Here is a 17,811-nt window from a genome sequence, read left to right as displayed (position 1 = left end):
CTAAACCCCCTAGAAATAGCATTTGACCTTGTGGGGACTAACAAAATGTCCCCAGTTGGTAAAATATTTGTTTGTTTACTATTCTACTGGGGACTTATGGTATAGTATAGTTAAACAAGTAAATAAATATAGTTAAACATATCCACACTTACAAACACAAGCACACACACTTTCAAATACACATATGTCGGAAAAGTCGCACAGATACATGCACAGTTGCACATGTACACACATGCACGCACAGTCACACACACAAACACACACGCACRGATGCATGAACACATACACACACACACACACACTCTAAGATGAGGTCTGTCATGCATGCGCCACAGGCCCGGGGTGAGAGAACCTTTGTGGGCTCCAAAGGTTGCGTGGTAGTGTCTGCTTCCCCCCTCTCTCTCACCTGGCGTCAGAACATTTTGTGCGAGCGGAGAGCCCCCTACTGTTTTCTCTGTTTTCTCCTCGAGCTCCTCCCCTGACAGCTCGGTGACATTTAAGCCAGTGAAGAGGGCAGATGGTGATATCTGTCGTCTCTCTCTCTCCTGCTTGGGAGACTGGTTCACTGTAGTGTCACCCTCTTATGTTATGGTTCCCCGCCATCTTTGTAAGGTAAAGACTGAAAAAGACTGACGATACACTGCACACTCTAGATGCAAAATACACTCTTAGGTCATCGACCTTAGTCAGGCATAAAAACAAGACGAGCTTGATGCAATATATAGAGAGTCTCAACACAACACACTCACATGCAGTGAACTTCTATAGGAAAACACAAATAATTGATGTGGAATAACAAAGATATTCTATAAATATTGATGTTTTTGCCATATTTCCAAAGAGAATGACTGGTCTTACTGCAGTGGAATGCACCATCCTGTTACTGTACTGTACTGTGTGTGTGATGCAGTGTTATCTTTATTATGTATAATGTTGATTGATGTATTATTGAAATGTGCCATCGCATGTCTCCTTTTAATATTTGTGCAAAGATACTGTACATTGTGTTGATGCAATGATGGTCACATAAGAAAGAAAATATGTTTGTGACAGAGTTTGTGCATTTCAAATGCATTGTTTATTCCATTTCCTATGAAACTATACATTTGATGACGGGATCCAACAGTACTGGAGAAGTATAGTGGCGTCAGGAACTGAATTCTAACTGCCTGTGTGTGTGTGTGTTTGTGTGTGTGCGCGTGTGTATGCCTGTGTGTGTGTATGCCTGTGTGTGCACGCCTGTGTGTGTGTGTGTGTGCCTGCGTGTGTGTGTGTGTGCCTGGATCCTCATGCCTGTGTGTGTCTTCCCTTTCCCTCTCCAGGAGGCGGTGAAAGAGAACCACAAGAAGAGGGAGATGGAGGAGAAGATCAAGAGAGCCAGACTGGCCAAGGAGAAAGCAGAGCGCGAGAAGCAGGAGCGCCAGCAAAAGAAGAAGCAGCTGATTGACATGAACAAAGGTACGCACACTTCTTCTGTCACTTCTAGAGAGAGAGTTTGAGAGTGTGTGTGCGTGCGTGTGTGTGTTGAGGGGGGGGGGGGGTTCTGTGTGTGGTGTGGAGGCTGTGTGGGTGTGTTTATGTGTTCGTGTGTGTTTGAGAGTGTCTGAGAGAGAGGTGTGTTGAGGGGTGCATAGCTTGAGTAAGGATGCAGCACTGAATGGTACTTCACACTGAGCTGAACTCTGCAGGGGGGGGGGGTGCATCTTTATCACTGAGAAGAAATCACACACTTTGCACATTCAGATCTACAAAAAAACACCCTAATGTTAGCATGTGTTTTATCCTTCTCTTATTTAATAGCGAACAACAGTTTGGTATAGTATCCATATTCATATGTTTTGTTCAATATTCATATATGTATTATTGATCTCGTTCTGATGATGATTGCTAATAATGATACAACGGGTGGTTCTAATCCTGAATGCTGATTGGTTAAAACCGCATTCCAGCCAGTGTCTATTCCACGAGTTACCACCGGCTAAAGCTCTGACTTTGAAATGCCTATTTACTCTGTTCCATCTGACTGCGCAATCCACTGTCTCATCAGCTCAGCCAGACAATTTTATAAACTTGATCTCCACTGTAAAAAGCATCGAGACATTATCTGACATTTATTTTAGACTAACATTTAGTTTTCAACAGCAAAGTTTCTTATAAACCTTGCTGTCTCTCTATAACATTTGCAACATTATTTCAATATTCAAATTCGATCTCCAGCCGTCCCGTAGTAATGAATGTGTCGGGAGTCGGGATGAGAAAATAAGCAGCGTTTCTCAGCCAGTCGAAAACATGAATCAGCTGGCATAATTTTTATGGATATATACAAAGAAATGTAAATTGAAAAAGGTCAAACGAAACGAAGTGTAGCTAGTTTACCATCTTTCCAACTTCAGTTTGAACTGATTGTGTCCTGACGAGATATTACATTTTCTATGCCAGGCGAAATCACGCCTCATTAGCTCGTTGTTATGGATGTCTACAAATAAATGTCACTAGAAAAACAGCTTAAACAAATGCCAATGCAGCTACTGTTGTTATTCTGGCTGCACTGTTTGACACGACTGTAAGTTAGTCGTAGTTGGCTAGCTAGAACGAACGACTGGGTTGCATCCATAGATACAGAACAAAAAGACTGAACGACTGGGTCGTGTCTCTGGCAACCGAACCGATAGAACCCTAGATTTGTGTGGGGACTATATCTTGTGGAAGGATGAAATAGTATGAATAAATTAATCAAAATAACTTTTTTAATGAAAATATGTCAATCATTATTTGAATATGTTGGTAACCCGTTATATTAAAGTGCTAATGCCAAGAAGCCGGTGTTTGGAGGATATATTGGCACGGGTGTTGTTCGAGACGAACCGTGCCAATATCCTCCAAACTCCAAACAATGTATTAATATTATCTAATATTAGTCATAGGAGTAGGCTAATAGTCACAGTAGTATTACTACAGTGTTAGACTTTGTCGTACAGAAGAGTATATATTCAAATAGCTACTTAAAAGTCATATATTTGAACCCAGGTACTGTATGAGTAGTACTATTAGAAGACAGTACATATAGTTGTCCTCCATAGTAGTTGTAGTCAGTATAGTAGCAGTAGTAGCAATAGAAATAGTGACAGTGACAACAAAGCCTAGCAGTTCCATTGTGAATCCCTATTATGTCCCTGTGTTCGTCACTGTGTTGGCTGTTGGGTGTAGCCCAGCTCAGCTCTGCGGGGTGACGAGCAGAGAGTAGGCTGTCGGCCTCCAGTGTCATGGTGGATGTAGGTCACATGTAAAGATGGGATATCAGATCCGCTGGCTTTGTAGAGCAGACAGTTGATAGGGCTGGCACATCACACAGAATAACACAGCCCTTTTTTGGGCTATTAAAACATTTAAAGGTGCAAAAGGCAGAAATCGCTCCGCCATTTCCTGGTTGCTAAAATTGGAATAGTTGTCTAATTTCAGTGTATGTGATGAAACAAAGCAGTGCAGAGAATCATTGCACCACGTTAACCACTCTGAAATACTGTATCTTCACAATTAACCAAAAATATAGTTTTTTTTTTAGCTGTTTGAAGCTGGTGTACAAAACTGAAAGTAAAAGATGCAAAAACTAAACTTAAGAATGCTAAGCATGGAAATAGCGCACATAGCACAGATAGCCCTTCTTCGACTTGCTTTCAATGAGAATGACAGATCTATAACTCACATTTCTATGTGCATTTAAGTCGGGGTCGCTCAAAAAGTGACATATTGCAGCTATAACAACCCTGGATGACTAAAATTGAGTTGCAATTATTATTCCGACTTTTTTAACCATAGACGTGTAAGAGAAATGAGAGGGAAATGATTGTAAAAATGTTCACAACATGAAAACGTGATTTATTACAGTTAACAGTAAGTTTTAGAGAGATTTGTAGGAAATTATTTTTTCCCAACTTCCTGGTTTCGATTTGGACATTTCGACTCTGTCCCAGCCAGGTCATTTATACAGTAGTTTATCGTTTTAAATGACTGCCTTTATCTTTCTCATAAACAAAGTACTGTTGGTGAAAACGCWATTGATTATTTCAGACAGCACAGTTATTCAGACATGGCAAAATAGCAATAGAGATCCGTGAGTCTCAGTTCCCTATTACTGAGATGACATTGAGACAGGCAGAATGTTGTGCCTAGAGGCCTTTGGGGGGGCTGGGAACCAGTCGGCGTGGTATTTTTTGTTCTTTTCTGACAAACACACTGGGATTTCTTACAATCCACCAGTTTCAAATGTCACAGCTAGCCGAGGACCTTTCTGTAGCTCTGCCGCGTTCAGCAATGTGACAAGCCGCTCCAAGTCACTCTCCATCACACACTGCTGCCGTAACTCTCTGTGAGATAATTGATGCATGCAAGTATTTCAAACGGTGACCTCTTTGAAAGCGTCACTTTTAATAATCCAGATTCGCTGTCTTCTGAAGATGCCTTGGAAGCCTGTCTCTCTCTCTCTACTCTCTGTCTCTCTTGCTCTCTCACTTTCATTCCCATTCTCTCTGTCTCTCTCTCTCTCTCTCTGTGTGTTCCTCGCAGTTTCTCTTGGTCTTCCTCCCACCACCCCTCTCCCTATCCCTCCCCCTCTATTTCTAAGCAGATAGGGGGAAACAGGTGATATTAAAGATTTCTGCCGGAGCAGGTTTTGATATCTGTTTCAGTCGGAAGACATCATAATACGTTGGGGAATTAAGAAAACATGACAAGGACACGGACAGGTAGCCTGGAGCCTAGGAGATAGCGTGGATACTCTGCCATCCCCGTTACCCAGACTCCTGGTCTCTCTCGACTTAGTGTCTGATCATCYAGACGTTGTAATTCTGAATTCCGAGCCTTTCATGTTTCAAGGACGACGACACCTAGCAGCTTTATATCGTAGGCGGTTGGTGGTTCTGAAACCAATAAGCCAATACGATTAAATCAAAGTCGACTCGTCCCTCTTAGATCGTTTTTTCCCCCGCACATTCTGTACCCTAACTAGGTCCTTTTTGTGAAGAACTGGAAGGGGAACGACAGTTGGGTGATTTTTTTTCTTATCCTGTCTAAATGGGCTTGTGAATGGTGAACTTTGCTGTAATTCATCTTAAAAGGGGGTACAAGGTTAGGTTTTCTATTTAGTGCTCTGTTCAGAACACAGATGTCAGTCTATCTAGTATTTTTCCATTGTATTCATTATTGTTTTATTCTACCCTGCTAGATAGTATCAGCCTTCTTCTCCTACAGATGACAGCTTTGGGTGTGAGAGGCTCCTCGATAGCCTCACTATACACACTAATCACCATTAGGCATCAACAGTTTGCTGGAGTTAGTGAGTTGGATGCCTTGAAACATTTTCATAGAAAGATAAGGAAGTATATGGTTTCAGAGTAAGCTAATCTTTTATTATTCAATACGCTTTATCAATCATATCCAACCTTTTTCAGCATTAATGTTGCAAGAGTGGGGCAGTTGTGCGGAGCTAAAATGTGACCTGTTTCAGGAAAATAGTTGTATGTCGCGGGTCACTACTTTACAGGAGAGCCGTTTGAACTTTAACTTTTTTGAATGAAAATGCGGCCATTTTCTTGGCTAGTTATAGCCTAATGTTAGCTAGCTAATATTGAACCTGGTTGGTTAGCTACCTGCAGATTCATGCAGGGTAGTAACGTCATGAGTTGGGATTATGGTTCATTTTTTAGCTAGCTAGCGAGCTACATATCTTAACAAAAGACTCTACTATGCAAGTAACCATTTTGGGTGTGTTCGTAAATTCAGTCTGACCATCTACTTCGATTTCGGGGTACTCTCATCTGAGTGTGCCAGAGTGCAGAATAACTGATGAATTTACGAACGCTCAACACCCGTTGAATAAACGTCGTCAAAAAAAGCGTAATTAAATTGTTGCCAGCAGCACAGTTACAGTCACCAACGCTCTAGATAACATGAAAACAGCCTAACCACCTCTGCTAGGGCGAGTAAAAGGGTCAGAGTTTGGGTGGGGGTTAAAGCTTAAGAGGGTGTGAATGATCCTGAATGGGTATAGACAAGGAAGAGCTCTCCAGTAGGTACCAAAAAATTCTAAGGTCATTTTCTCAAAAGTGAGGTTACAAGTTTATCAACTTTCAAAGCATAATTACTTTCCCATTGTTCCTCAAATGCAGTGTATGATATACAATTTTCATGCTCTGTGTCTCTGCTTTTATCCAGTGTAAAAAACACAATTTCAAATTTTGCTACATAAGACCCAATCAAGGTGGTCGGTGAAAAATTAGATCTCTTGGCTTGATGTAATATACATTTTCTTGGAAATTAATGCAAAGACCAACTGAAGGCAATAAACAACTTCTCTGGTACAAAACGGCCTATGTGGCATCGATATTAGTCAGAAAAATGTATTTGAGTGTCCAAATTGAATACAAAGTGTAAATAGGATAATGTTTGTCATCAAGTCAGTCTCATACAAAAAGGAGATTCGCGAGATAATTAGGGGAAAAAAATGGAATGGAATGAAGGGTAACGTAACAGTTTTTCACGAGTTCCCCATAACCTGCAGCACCCAAGTAATCAATTCGGAGCGCAGCTGCACGTGAACCAATCGGAATTCCCATGGTCAATTTGGTTTGACATTGAATATCCGTATAGGGCTAGTTATGGACCATCAGTAAATGTACATGAGACAATATTTTAAAATATCAGTAGCTCCAAATTTCAATGACTTAACCTCTATCCAACTATAATATTAAAAGCATTTAATGAGACTACTGTCCCATTTACATCGTCTAATTTAATGATGGTCCCGAACTAGCCCTAGAGGCTGGTTATCCAAAGTTAAACTTTGCCACAGTCTCACACCGGCCGGCTGAAGCTAATTGGCGAAAGAAGTTGGCTAGCTTGCTAGCTAGTCTAGACTACTTCCAGACACAAGAGACATCCATATCAAAGCACGCCTTCAAGACCCAAATCTTGTTCTCAGTCACATTTCCTAATGAGGAGAATTGAAACTGAGGCTAAATCTGGAAGTTCAGCCCCCCTTTCATTCAAAACTAAGCTCCCCTATCCCAGAATATATGTATCTCTGGTTACAATGCTTGCTTCAATATAATACATTTATAACAAATGTACACTATCATCACCTTCGGTGTATCCAAATATCTTCTCACAGCCAGCTGGGACAAAACGTATGTCCATTATTTTCCTGGAATGACATTCAGGTAACAACCAAAATAAAGGAAACACCAACATATAGGGTTTTGGGCTAACCTGAGCCGCCAGAACAGCTTCAATGGTCCTAGATTCGACAAGTGTCTGGAACTCTATTGGAGGGATGCACTATTTTTCCATGAGAAATTCTGTAATTTAGTGTTTTGTTGGTGGTGGTGGAAAACGCTGTCTCAGGCTCTGCTCCAGAATCTCCCATAAGTGTTCAGTTGGGTTGAGATCGAGTGAATGAGACACACACACACACATACCCTATGCTCATTTGAGACCCCTCTTTCAAAGACAATGAGATATCTTATTCTAGCCATGGTAGCCAGAATATTGGGAAACTGGGTATTTTTATACATGACCCTAAGCATGATGGAATGTTAATTGCTTAATTAACTCAGGAACAACACCTGTGTGGAAGCATCTGCTTTCAATAGACGTTGTATCCCTCATTTACTCAAGTGTTTCCTTTATTTTGTTAGTTACCTGTGCATTTAAATGTGACTTTTCTACATATTCTTTTCTATGGTTTCATGCATTAATTCATTCCAACATGTGAGGTCTGTTTGATGGATCATACTATGGTGTTTAATGCAATTTCAAGGGGCTATTTTGGTAAAGAGATAGATTTTAAGTCATTTAGCAAATTGATAACTAATCCGCTTCACATGCAAATGATTAACAATGAAATGCATATTTAATGAGAATTTAATTCATTTAGCTTTAAGAGGATGGCGTTGGGTGGTGGTGGTCTGGTGGGGGGAGGGGAGGGGCTGATGGACAAATGCATTTCGGAAATGGCACACAAAAAAGTCCCCTCCATTGCCCAGGAGTGAAACTTGAGAATGTGCTCTTTTCAGTCAGCGAGTACTTCCTTGAACGCCTGTTATTGATGCCCTTGACAAGGGTCGGGCTAAATCAGTTTTCGTTGTGAAGTATTGGAAATACTAATATGGGAAATTGCTTATGAAATCATTACGTACTTCTCTCCATTTGTTTTAATTTTCCCTAAGTGGATTACCATATTCTCTTGGACTGACCAGATGTTCAGCATTAACCCAAATTGCTTTACCTCGGCTACAAGTGAACAGGCGAGCCAACGCTGCTGTAAAATACAGCCTAAATCCACCCTAATCCTTCCGTCTCTAATGAGATATTTCATCCCAACAGGGTATTTATTATGCTTGCAGATATGAAACAATGTCACAGAGAGTGTGTAGACAGCCTGTAGAGGGAGAGGGAGGGAGGGATAACTATAGGAAAGACTGGACTTGACATTCTAATGGGGGAAAACATCCTTCATTTACAAGTTGATGTCATTGATGTTTCAGCCATCAGAGGGAGCAGGGGGGTGGACAAGTGGGCACTGGTGCCACCCATGCCCGGCTGGCATCAGACAGGGTCAGTGCCCAGGTCTCAGCCAGTGTCCCTGCCCGCACGTGGACAGCGTCACCACAGTCAAATCCACTTAGGTCTGAATGGGGCCTGAAAGCACGTATTACGCTGTTTTGAGCACAATGTGACATGGCATAGGGGACACATTGGAACAATTCAACAACAAGTTAAAAAGTCCTTTGAACATTTCTTATAGTAATAAACCAGGTAAGTTTGAACAACACGGTAAATACAAAGTCAAATGTATTTAAAGTGCATTTCACATGAATCACAACACACTCTATCATTAAAAAGGATAATTATTAAAAAGGATAAATAATTACTAACTTACTTTGATGTTTTCTTTCACCTGTTTGGTTTGGTCTGTTTTTTAGAGCCTATATAGTATTATGACAAGGGGCATTGATAGCTTTATTGTTGGTAAATAGATAAACAGTACATCATTTTGAAGTATGAGGTGAATTATTGAATTTAATATTCTGGGCTGAAAAGCTGTCTGGTTGCAACTTGCTACAATAACAATGGCTGTGCATTGTGTCCTGTATTACATTGACCCGTTTGTGCCTAGCTTCCTAACGCACAGTAATTGATCATCTGTTTACCTTTTGTAATACTTGTATTCTTTATGGAATATTTGTAAATTACAAAACCAATAGTTCCCAAACTATTCCAGCCATCTTATAAAGTACTCATATAGTTGGAGGCTCACAGATGCTTTTTTCCTAATTACCTTTTACCTGCATGTGATCATTCTTCACAGTGCGAATTAAAATCTGCAGATCTAGTCCAATCCATTTTTCCAGCAGCTTGCAGGCACTGACAGAATTCAGTTTTATACAATTCTCTTCTATGGGGGAATATTATCAACAATCGAGACGGAGGCTTTGGCCTTTAGCTAAGTTGGTGTAGGCTATTCACTGATATCAATGTTTACTGTGTGAAACTCAAGTTATGTCGAATCAAACCACTCTAATTCAGAGTTCAAATTAAGATGAACGACTGCTCGCCTTGAAATAAAAGCACACCATTTCATTAAAATGGCTCTGAGTCTATTACTAAAAACAAGGTAGCAGTCTTCCTAATCACTCTAACTGGTGCGGACACAGCCTTATCATATTGTCATGGACTAAATAAGTGAGAAAATAAGGAGGTCTTTTCACAGGTTGTCCATAAAGCCGATTATATAATTAGCTTTTCATTTGTCTTGCGCCTTTTATTATTAAAAGGCACTCTTCAAGAGTGACTGAGTGCAACCGTTTAAAAAGCATCCATTTTGCTGATGATCTACTACGCTTGCTCAGTTCACCAGGCCTATTCGAATAAGGTTGGCATGCCTCCGTGGCTTTCAGAGAGAGAACAACTGAATGTTGACAATGATGGCCTCTAACACCTATTCATGCACTCTCCCTGTCGGCTTTTCAACTTGAAGAGACTACATATCTCCTTGAAAAGCGAAAGGAAAAAACTAGTGGGTGTCACGCTTTTCACACAAAGTACACGCTACAGCAAACGGGTATTACAATGGAATGGTATAGAAAAGACAGAAAAGAACCACCAGTGGCTTTGGTAGGCATTTTTATAAATGTATACATCCTGTTTATCCACATTTTACAATACAGTAGTATACCTCATCCATGTCACTCTCAACCTCTATACCTAGCTAACAAGGTCAGGCTTGTGGCATCTTGAATGCAGATTGTGCATATATGCCAATCTCCATCAGCAACGTGTGCCCAATGCATGCCATGCTCGGGGGAGCCTGAGATGTTTTTGCCGTTGCCGGGCCGACGGTAACTGGAGCGACAGGGGCAGTATGAAAGGGACGTAGATTGATGATGGTGTTTGACAGTGACAGCCAGCACACGTTAGGGCCGGAGAGAGTGTACCTGTGTGTGTGGGGGAGGTGTGTGTGTGTGTGTGTGTGTGTGTGTGTGTGTGTGTGTGTGTGTGTGTGTGGTGTTGGTGTGTGTGTGTGTGTGTGTGTGTGTGTGTGTGTTGTGTGTGTGTGTGTGTGTGTGTGTGTGTGTGTGTGTTGTGTGTGGTGGTGTGTGTGTGTGTGTGTGTGCCTGCGTGGGGACTCTGCCAGGCAGGTGATTATAGAGAGGCGATGACAGGAGGCTGACGCTGAGAAAAGGTTGTGTCCTCGTGGTCGTACAATGTCCCCATAATGTCCTTCTCTTTATAAAAGGGTAGGGGACAACATTGTCACAGGATGATCTTAGAGATATAGTATATATTACAACTGGAAGATGAGACCTATGGGGAAAATTATTGTTTTTGCAGAGAGGCTTTGTTCCAATAGAATTCCAGAGAGGCTTTGTTCCAATAGAATTCCACTCAGAATGCGTACCCAATACATTGATTCGCACTACTGTAAGCAGTAGGCCAGTGTGCATATTGGAACAGACATCATAGTATTCCTTTAGCTTAGCTTTTAAATTCGTCTAGTATTAGTGGGATGATATTGATCTTCGTGTTTGATACAGACACTGATGAGTAAGGACAGATTCATCGACATGATTAGGATGTTTGGTGTCGGGCCCTGACATTCACGCTCCTGCATGTTTATTCCATTCGCTCATTTTCTTTTAAGATTATCATGATGGCTAGTGTGTGTGTGTGTGTGTATGTCTCGGTGGTGTGTGTGTGTGTGTTATTACTCATTGGCGACGTGTGTAGAAAGGATCCTCGGCCATCACATCTGCATATGACGGCCTGCATACCTGTCACTTTTGCATGTGTTATTTACGCCGGCTGTCAGCATGTTAGCATCCTCTTTTAAATAACGCTACGTTACATTTCAATGCGGCAGGGATCCGGGGCACAGGCGCTGGTAGGAAGCAAACCAAACGAGCGCTCGGGAAAATTCCTCCTGCACGTGGTGGACGCCATTGGATGCATCCCCCATAGGGCTCTGGTCAAAAATAGTGCACTGTATAGGGAGTAGAGTTCCATTTAGGGTGTAGCCATTGTGAATTTTAGATTTCTGTCATTACCTTGGAAGGTGCAACAAGGGCATTGGGCTTCGTCGGGTTTATCTGCTGTAGTCCATCGACTCTAATAAATAACGCCATATTAGATCTGTCTCTTATACACATCTAGATGTGTATAAGAGACAGGTGTGTGTGTGTGTGTGTGTGTGTGTGTGTGTGTGTGTGTGACTGTTAGTGACTGTTTTCTGCGTCCCAAATGGCACCCTATTCTCTATATAGGGAATAGAGTGTAATTGGGATGCACACCATCTGTCTGTGTCTGTCTGTATTTCTGTCTTTTAAGGTGATGCAATAAGCCAGTCCCTTGTCCAGCATTTCCCAAACTCTGTACCCCAGGGCTGCATGTTTAGTTTTTTGCCTTAACACTACTTAACTGATTTAAATTATGAAAGCTTGATGATTATTTGAATCAGTTGAGTAATGCTAGGGCAACAATCTAAATGTGCAACCCTTAGGGTCCTGAGGACCCAGTTTGGGAAACCCTGCCCTTGTCCATTTCCTACCCAGACATTGTTTTCAATGCATTTTTAACAAAATCATTTTTCTGACAAAATGTGCCATCCACATTGTGAAGATCTTGAAAACCCTTTGATTATTCAACAATAATTGTTTCATCGCCAATTATTGTTACCCCAGGAAACCCCAGGGAGTTTTTTATGTCTGCTGCATCAAATAGTATTTTTACATTTAAAAAAGGTGGTCTATGTGTGGAGAGAGAGGCCTAACTAGGAGTGGTACTTGAAGTGTCTAATCACTTTAAATCTGTTTGACATAATTTGGTCTGGTTTCCCCTCAGGTCAGGAAGGTAGATCTAAATGAGAAGATACAATACATCAGTGTGTGTGTCTATGATTCCTCATTGGTGACATTTTCCCTCCAATCCTCCTTCCTTGCCTAAACGTATGAAGCCGCCTCCCTTAGGAAGAAAAAAAGTTGAATCTCATTACGTTGAATCTCATTCAATCATTACATTTCCTCATGCAGTCATGGGTGGCCTGCCCGACGTCTCCCAGATCAATTCAAGAGACTTCACGATCTGGACGTCTGGAGTCACTTTACAGTCAATCAAACATAATTATACTCACTACAAAGCCCATCCAAATTGCATTGTCAAATCTGTTTACCCGCCACCAAGACGGCTGGCTGCAAAAACGGGAATGGGAGTCAGAGAAGATGATACCTCATCTGGGCGAAATGGAAGGCAGAGGATGTTAAGTGTGCCACTTTGAGAGAGACTGAGGACAGGGAGATGTGTTCTGGATGGATGGCAGACTGGTATGGAAGTTGTACAGATTTAACTCATATGCTTGAGAGTCCTCCTGTCTCTCAAACTTCCCTAGACCACTGGACCTCTTAGCACTGCTCACACTGTTGTCCTCTACTACTGTGAGCTAGTGGATGCAGGAACTATAATGATATAATATGCCCTAGCCTTTTGGGGACCCTAAGCGAGATTTGGTTGGGGGCCCCCTCACCTCTCGGATAAAGATTTTAGTGGCCAACTCTTAACGACGAAGATAAAATAAAATATTTCCTGCAATCCTACACATTTTGCAATCAGGTGTAGAGAAAATGTTGCAGTTTTAAAACAAGTTTTAATTGGCTCATTTATTAATTGTCTTCCAATTGGCTCATTCATCTCCTCTCCTCTGTAACTCCTCTGTAACTATTACCATACTATACTATGGTAAAATAAGGGTTAAATAAATAAAATACGTTTTCTGCAATTCAAAAAAATCCATGGTCCGGAGACAAAAACAGGCAATTTCATTCAATTATTCTCATTTTGCAATGGGGCAAAGAGAAAAAAATTGCAGTTTTACAGCAAATGCCTCTCAATTCTACCCATTTTGCCATGGGAAAGGTGGAGCGACATTTTTGCTGTTTGAAAGCAAATATTCTGCAATTCTGCACATTTTGCCATCACTCATATTCGAGTGAGAATGACTAACAAAATCAATGGGTGACCCCTGGATGTCAGGGCCCCTGGGCACGTGCTGTGCGTGCCTGGTCGGTATTCATGATTACTACAAGTTTAGATAGCTGGCTAGACTAACTACCAATCCATTAAACATTTATTTGACATGCCTAATTGAATGAATGTCATTGACTTACATAAGAGAAAAACTGCTCAAGCACAATCAAATTTCAAAACTGCACCTGGTGTATTCTACTATTCTTACTTGCAATATTAAGTTGAGACCCCGACTGAGTTCCTAAAAAAATAAAATAATAATACTACAAAAAAAAAGTTGATTATGCCAGTGCTGATAATATGGTCATATAGCGTTCATCTTTATTCAGAGCAGCTTACTGAACAGAACTGCTGACATTTGCAGAGACACATATATCCAGTTCAAGTTGCCTACGCAGGAATTTAACCCACAGCCCTGGTATGGCCAGCACAATACTCCAACCCACTGATCCATTGGAACAACTCAACCACTGTATGCAGCCCTTGCCTCTGTACGCCCTTACTTGACCTGAGTGACATGGTGACTCCATGTGGTCCTCCTAAAGTGTGTCGACTCTACCTCTGTCAATTAGCCAGTCAGGCTGGCTGCCTTGTCTAGGCTGGAGCTACCCCTGTGGACTAGCATGCTGGGTCATGTTCGTTTAGGCACCAAACAGACAAAAAAAACAGACTGAAACAGGCAGGCACCAGCTGGCCTTGCCCAAAAGGAAACGCAAAAATGTTTTAAAACATTTTCTATATTTTGCCCGAATGAATATTACTCCTTGTAAAGAGAGTTAGTGTTAGTGGCGGTAGTAGTAGTAGTAGAAGTAGTAGTGGTGCCTGTCTGTCTCCATAGTTACATGTAGCTTTACTCTTTCTCTCCCACCCCAGCCTCACATGTGACCTCGCTGCTGCTACCGCCTACTAATCCAGATGGAGAGGGTTTACTTTTGTTTTTGTTTATTCACTTATTCACGCATCCAGCTATTCGGGGCTTTCGTCTCCATGGCACAAACGCAAATCGCCACGGTGGCTAATCCACTTTCATCTCTTTCTCTCGCCACCACAGTCTCTTTCTCATCCTTCTCTCTCTGGTTCTGTGATAAGGGGCCAAAACAGAGTGACAGGAGCGACTGGGGTCTTACTTTCATCTTTGTAGCACATCACCCTCTTCATCGTGTGTCAAAACCAGTAGAGACCTCACTGGGGCCCTCATCCTCATTTTGTGTCTACCCCTCCCTGTTCTTTGTCCTGACCCACTCCACCCTCCCCTACCCTCCTCCCCGGGCGCCCGACCCTTTGGCGCCATCCTGGGGCTTGCCAGCTTTGCACTCCTATTCCCCTCGGACCAGGGGGGATGTGGGAGCATCCATAATTCTATTACGGAGGACATGAGTGGGTTTGCACATGAAGCTGTTACAGTCAAACAGTCAAGAATGATCTGCTTGTGGATCCATCTTCCACATTAGGCAGAAGAGCGCCCCCACCACCCCTCCACTCGAGAGGATCCTATATTTTCTGCTCAAACGTATCACAAAAAGACACAGAACAGGAAGCTAAAATGTCATCTCACCCCAGGATACTTCACTTGACTATCCCATGAAAAGAAATAGAAGAGGGAGCACTCAGATGTCTGCAATGGTCTTATTTGAGGGATAAACAAACCGTTCAGCTTACGTTTCGGTGTTGCTCGGTTTGGCCCTATAGCGTGAATCAGTCATCTGTGTATGTGTGGTGGAAAGCTAGGCGAGAGTAGAGAGGAGAGAGAGGGGTGTGGCTCGTGTCTATCCTCCCTGCCCTCCCTCCATGGCAGTGATGTCTGACTGTTTGGCTCTATCTGGCTGGCTGGCTGACTGTCTGGCTAGCTGATTGGCTGGCTGGATGGTGCCTTTGGAGCCACAGGGACTGGGGGAAGGAATGACAGCTCAGTAAAAGAGAGAGAGAGAGAGAGAGAGTGAAGAGAGACAACAGAAGAGAGTGAGACACTAAGAGAGAGAGGGAGAGGTGCCGCCTGTACACCTGGCCATAGTGCAAGCTTCCCTCCCTCCACACAAAGGCTTTGTTCACAGCTAATGTACCAGGTTAATTGCACAGATGACTCTGTGCAGCCCATCAGATGAGCTAAAATGTGTTTAAAAACAATTCCCGGTACGAAAAGCAAACTTCTTCTACTTCTTGTTTTCCATCAAGAGAGAGAAAGAGGGGAGAGAGAGAAGAAAAATAAAATGGGAGAAGAGGGGGCGAAGGGAGGAGTCCGGCGGATGAGAAAGAGAGAGAGTACGAGACGAGGATTGTGAAGAGAGGAGGAGAGTCGAGAGGATGAGAGAGAGAGAAGAGAGAGAGAGAGAGAGAGAGCGCAGCAGAGAGAAGAGAGAGAGAGAGAGAGAGAGAGAGAGAGAGAGAGATGAGAGAGAGAGAGAGAGAGAGAGAGAGAGAGGAGAGCAGAGAAGAGCGAGAAGCGAGAGAGAGAGAGAGAGAGAGAGAGAGAGAGAGACGAGAGAGAGACAGGATACGAGGAGAGAGAGAGAAGAGAGAGAGAGAGAGATGAGGAAGAGGGAGAGAGAACGAGACTGGAGACGACGAGGAGAGAGGAGAGAGAGAGAGAGAGAGAGACAGGAGCAGAGGAGCAGAGAGAGGGGAAGAGAGAGAGAGAGAGAGAGAGAGAGAGAGAGAGCACATCTCCAGTAGGAGCAGCAGCATTCTCCCTTCAGAGTGGTCTCAGCACATCAAGCACAGGGCTGCAAGCACTTATTAGAGCTCATTACAGTGCAAATGAGAGTAGGGGATCTGTCACTGGGAAAGCTGGAGCAGGGGAGGCTGGAGACGGCAGCGACACAGAATACAGACACGCACGCACACACACAATACACACACAGGTGATACATAAACACCGACAGCGAGACAGACGAACAGAGGCAAATCATAAATACACACACACACACAAATACTGACAGAGACACACAAGCAATACATAAACACGCAAACAGAGACAGACACACAGACGACGCAAAAAAACACACGATGCACGTTTTCCCCCTTCCCACTGATGGAGTTCCCTTATTTGTCTTTACACACTCTCATCGGTTTAACTAGGAGATTACCGGTGTGTTCGCTAATACCACGCTGTTGCTGGTATTAATGACATAAACACTAACCTAATGTTATTATCCTTGTCATTATTTCATATTATTATAAGACATATAATTATTATTGATACATGTTGAATTAGCATTAGTGATGTTTGCCGCTGCAATGGCTACCAATATAAATCTTGTTATTTATTGCAGAATATGGGCCCTGATCAAAAGTAGTGCACTAAATAGGGAATAGGGTGCCATTTCGCACCCTATTTGTATTATGTACCGCTACTCAGACCAGACAGAAACTCTCTGCTTAAATTCTGCTTGTTTTCGTCAGTTTTGGTCCCTTCCCTCCAGAGCTGTCGGCGGCTGTATGCGAGCCATCAGAAATGTAGTTCTCCATCGATCCCTCTGTATTTCTTCCCCCCAACATGGAGGGAGATGACAGATAGCAAATTGAATTTATGAACAGCCTGTGTTGACACTGCTGCATAATGATAAGAATGCCATCCCTTTGGTGTTTAAGAAGGAAAGCATGGCGACTAATACAGATTGAAACCAAAGTGCCTCCGTTTTTCTTCAGAGAATGGGAAGAGGATGAAGTCTGCTTCTCAATTGGCACCATATTCCTTAAGTGGTGTTAAAAAATGTTTTTACCAAAGCCACCATAGGTGGGGAATAGGTTGCCATTTGCATTTTATTTTTGTCTTGCATCCACATGCAAATCCTTGTATTTATTTTACCTGAAGTTGTGTATTGGAACACAGTAAAATCTTATATTTGTATTTAATAGAAGTATACTGACAGTAAATGAAGTAGTATAGAGCTACACTGTGGAGTTTTTTGATGATGTGTTACAGTGCCTTGCAAAATGATTCATCCCCCTTTGCGTTTTTCCTATTTTGTTGCATTACAACCTGTAATTTAAATGGATTTTTATTTGGATTTCATGTAATGGACACACACAAAATAGTCCAAATTGGTGAAGTGAAATGAAAAAAAGTAACTTCTTTCAAAAAAGTATTTTTTTTTAAACGGAAAAGTGGTGCGTGCATATKTATTCACCCCCTTTGCTATGAAGCCCCTAAATAAGATCTGGTGGAACCAATTACCTTAAGAAGTCACATAATAAAGTCCACCTGTGTGGAATATAAGTGTCACATGATCTGTCACATGA

The 17,811-nt window shown here is 42.2% G+C and overlaps 1 protein-coding gene across 1 annotated transcript in view; it reads left to right on the top strand.

The window, feature by feature from the left end:
- LOC111967632 (protein diaphanous homolog 2-like) overlaps window positions 1-17,811 on the top strand; it is a 622,518-nt gene that overhangs the window by 538,488 nt on the left and 66,219 nt on the right. Inside the window, 1 exon segment of the mRNA XM_023992819.2 lies at window positions 1,323-1,458. Within this exon segment, the coding sequence (XP_023848587.2) occupies window positions 1,323-1,458 (136 nt within the window).

Source organism: Salvelinus sp. IW2-2015, linkage group LG8 (assembly GCF_002910315.2).
Source record: "Salvelinus sp. IW2-2015 linkage group LG8, ASM291031v2, whole genome shotgun sequence".
Taxonomy (NCBI): domain Eukaryota; kingdom Metazoa; phylum Chordata; class Actinopteri; order Salmoniformes; family Salmonidae; genus Salvelinus; species Salvelinus sp. IW2-2015.
The sequence above is the reverse complement of the archived record's forward strand: the minus strand, read 5'-3'. Positions and strand labels throughout refer to the sequence as shown.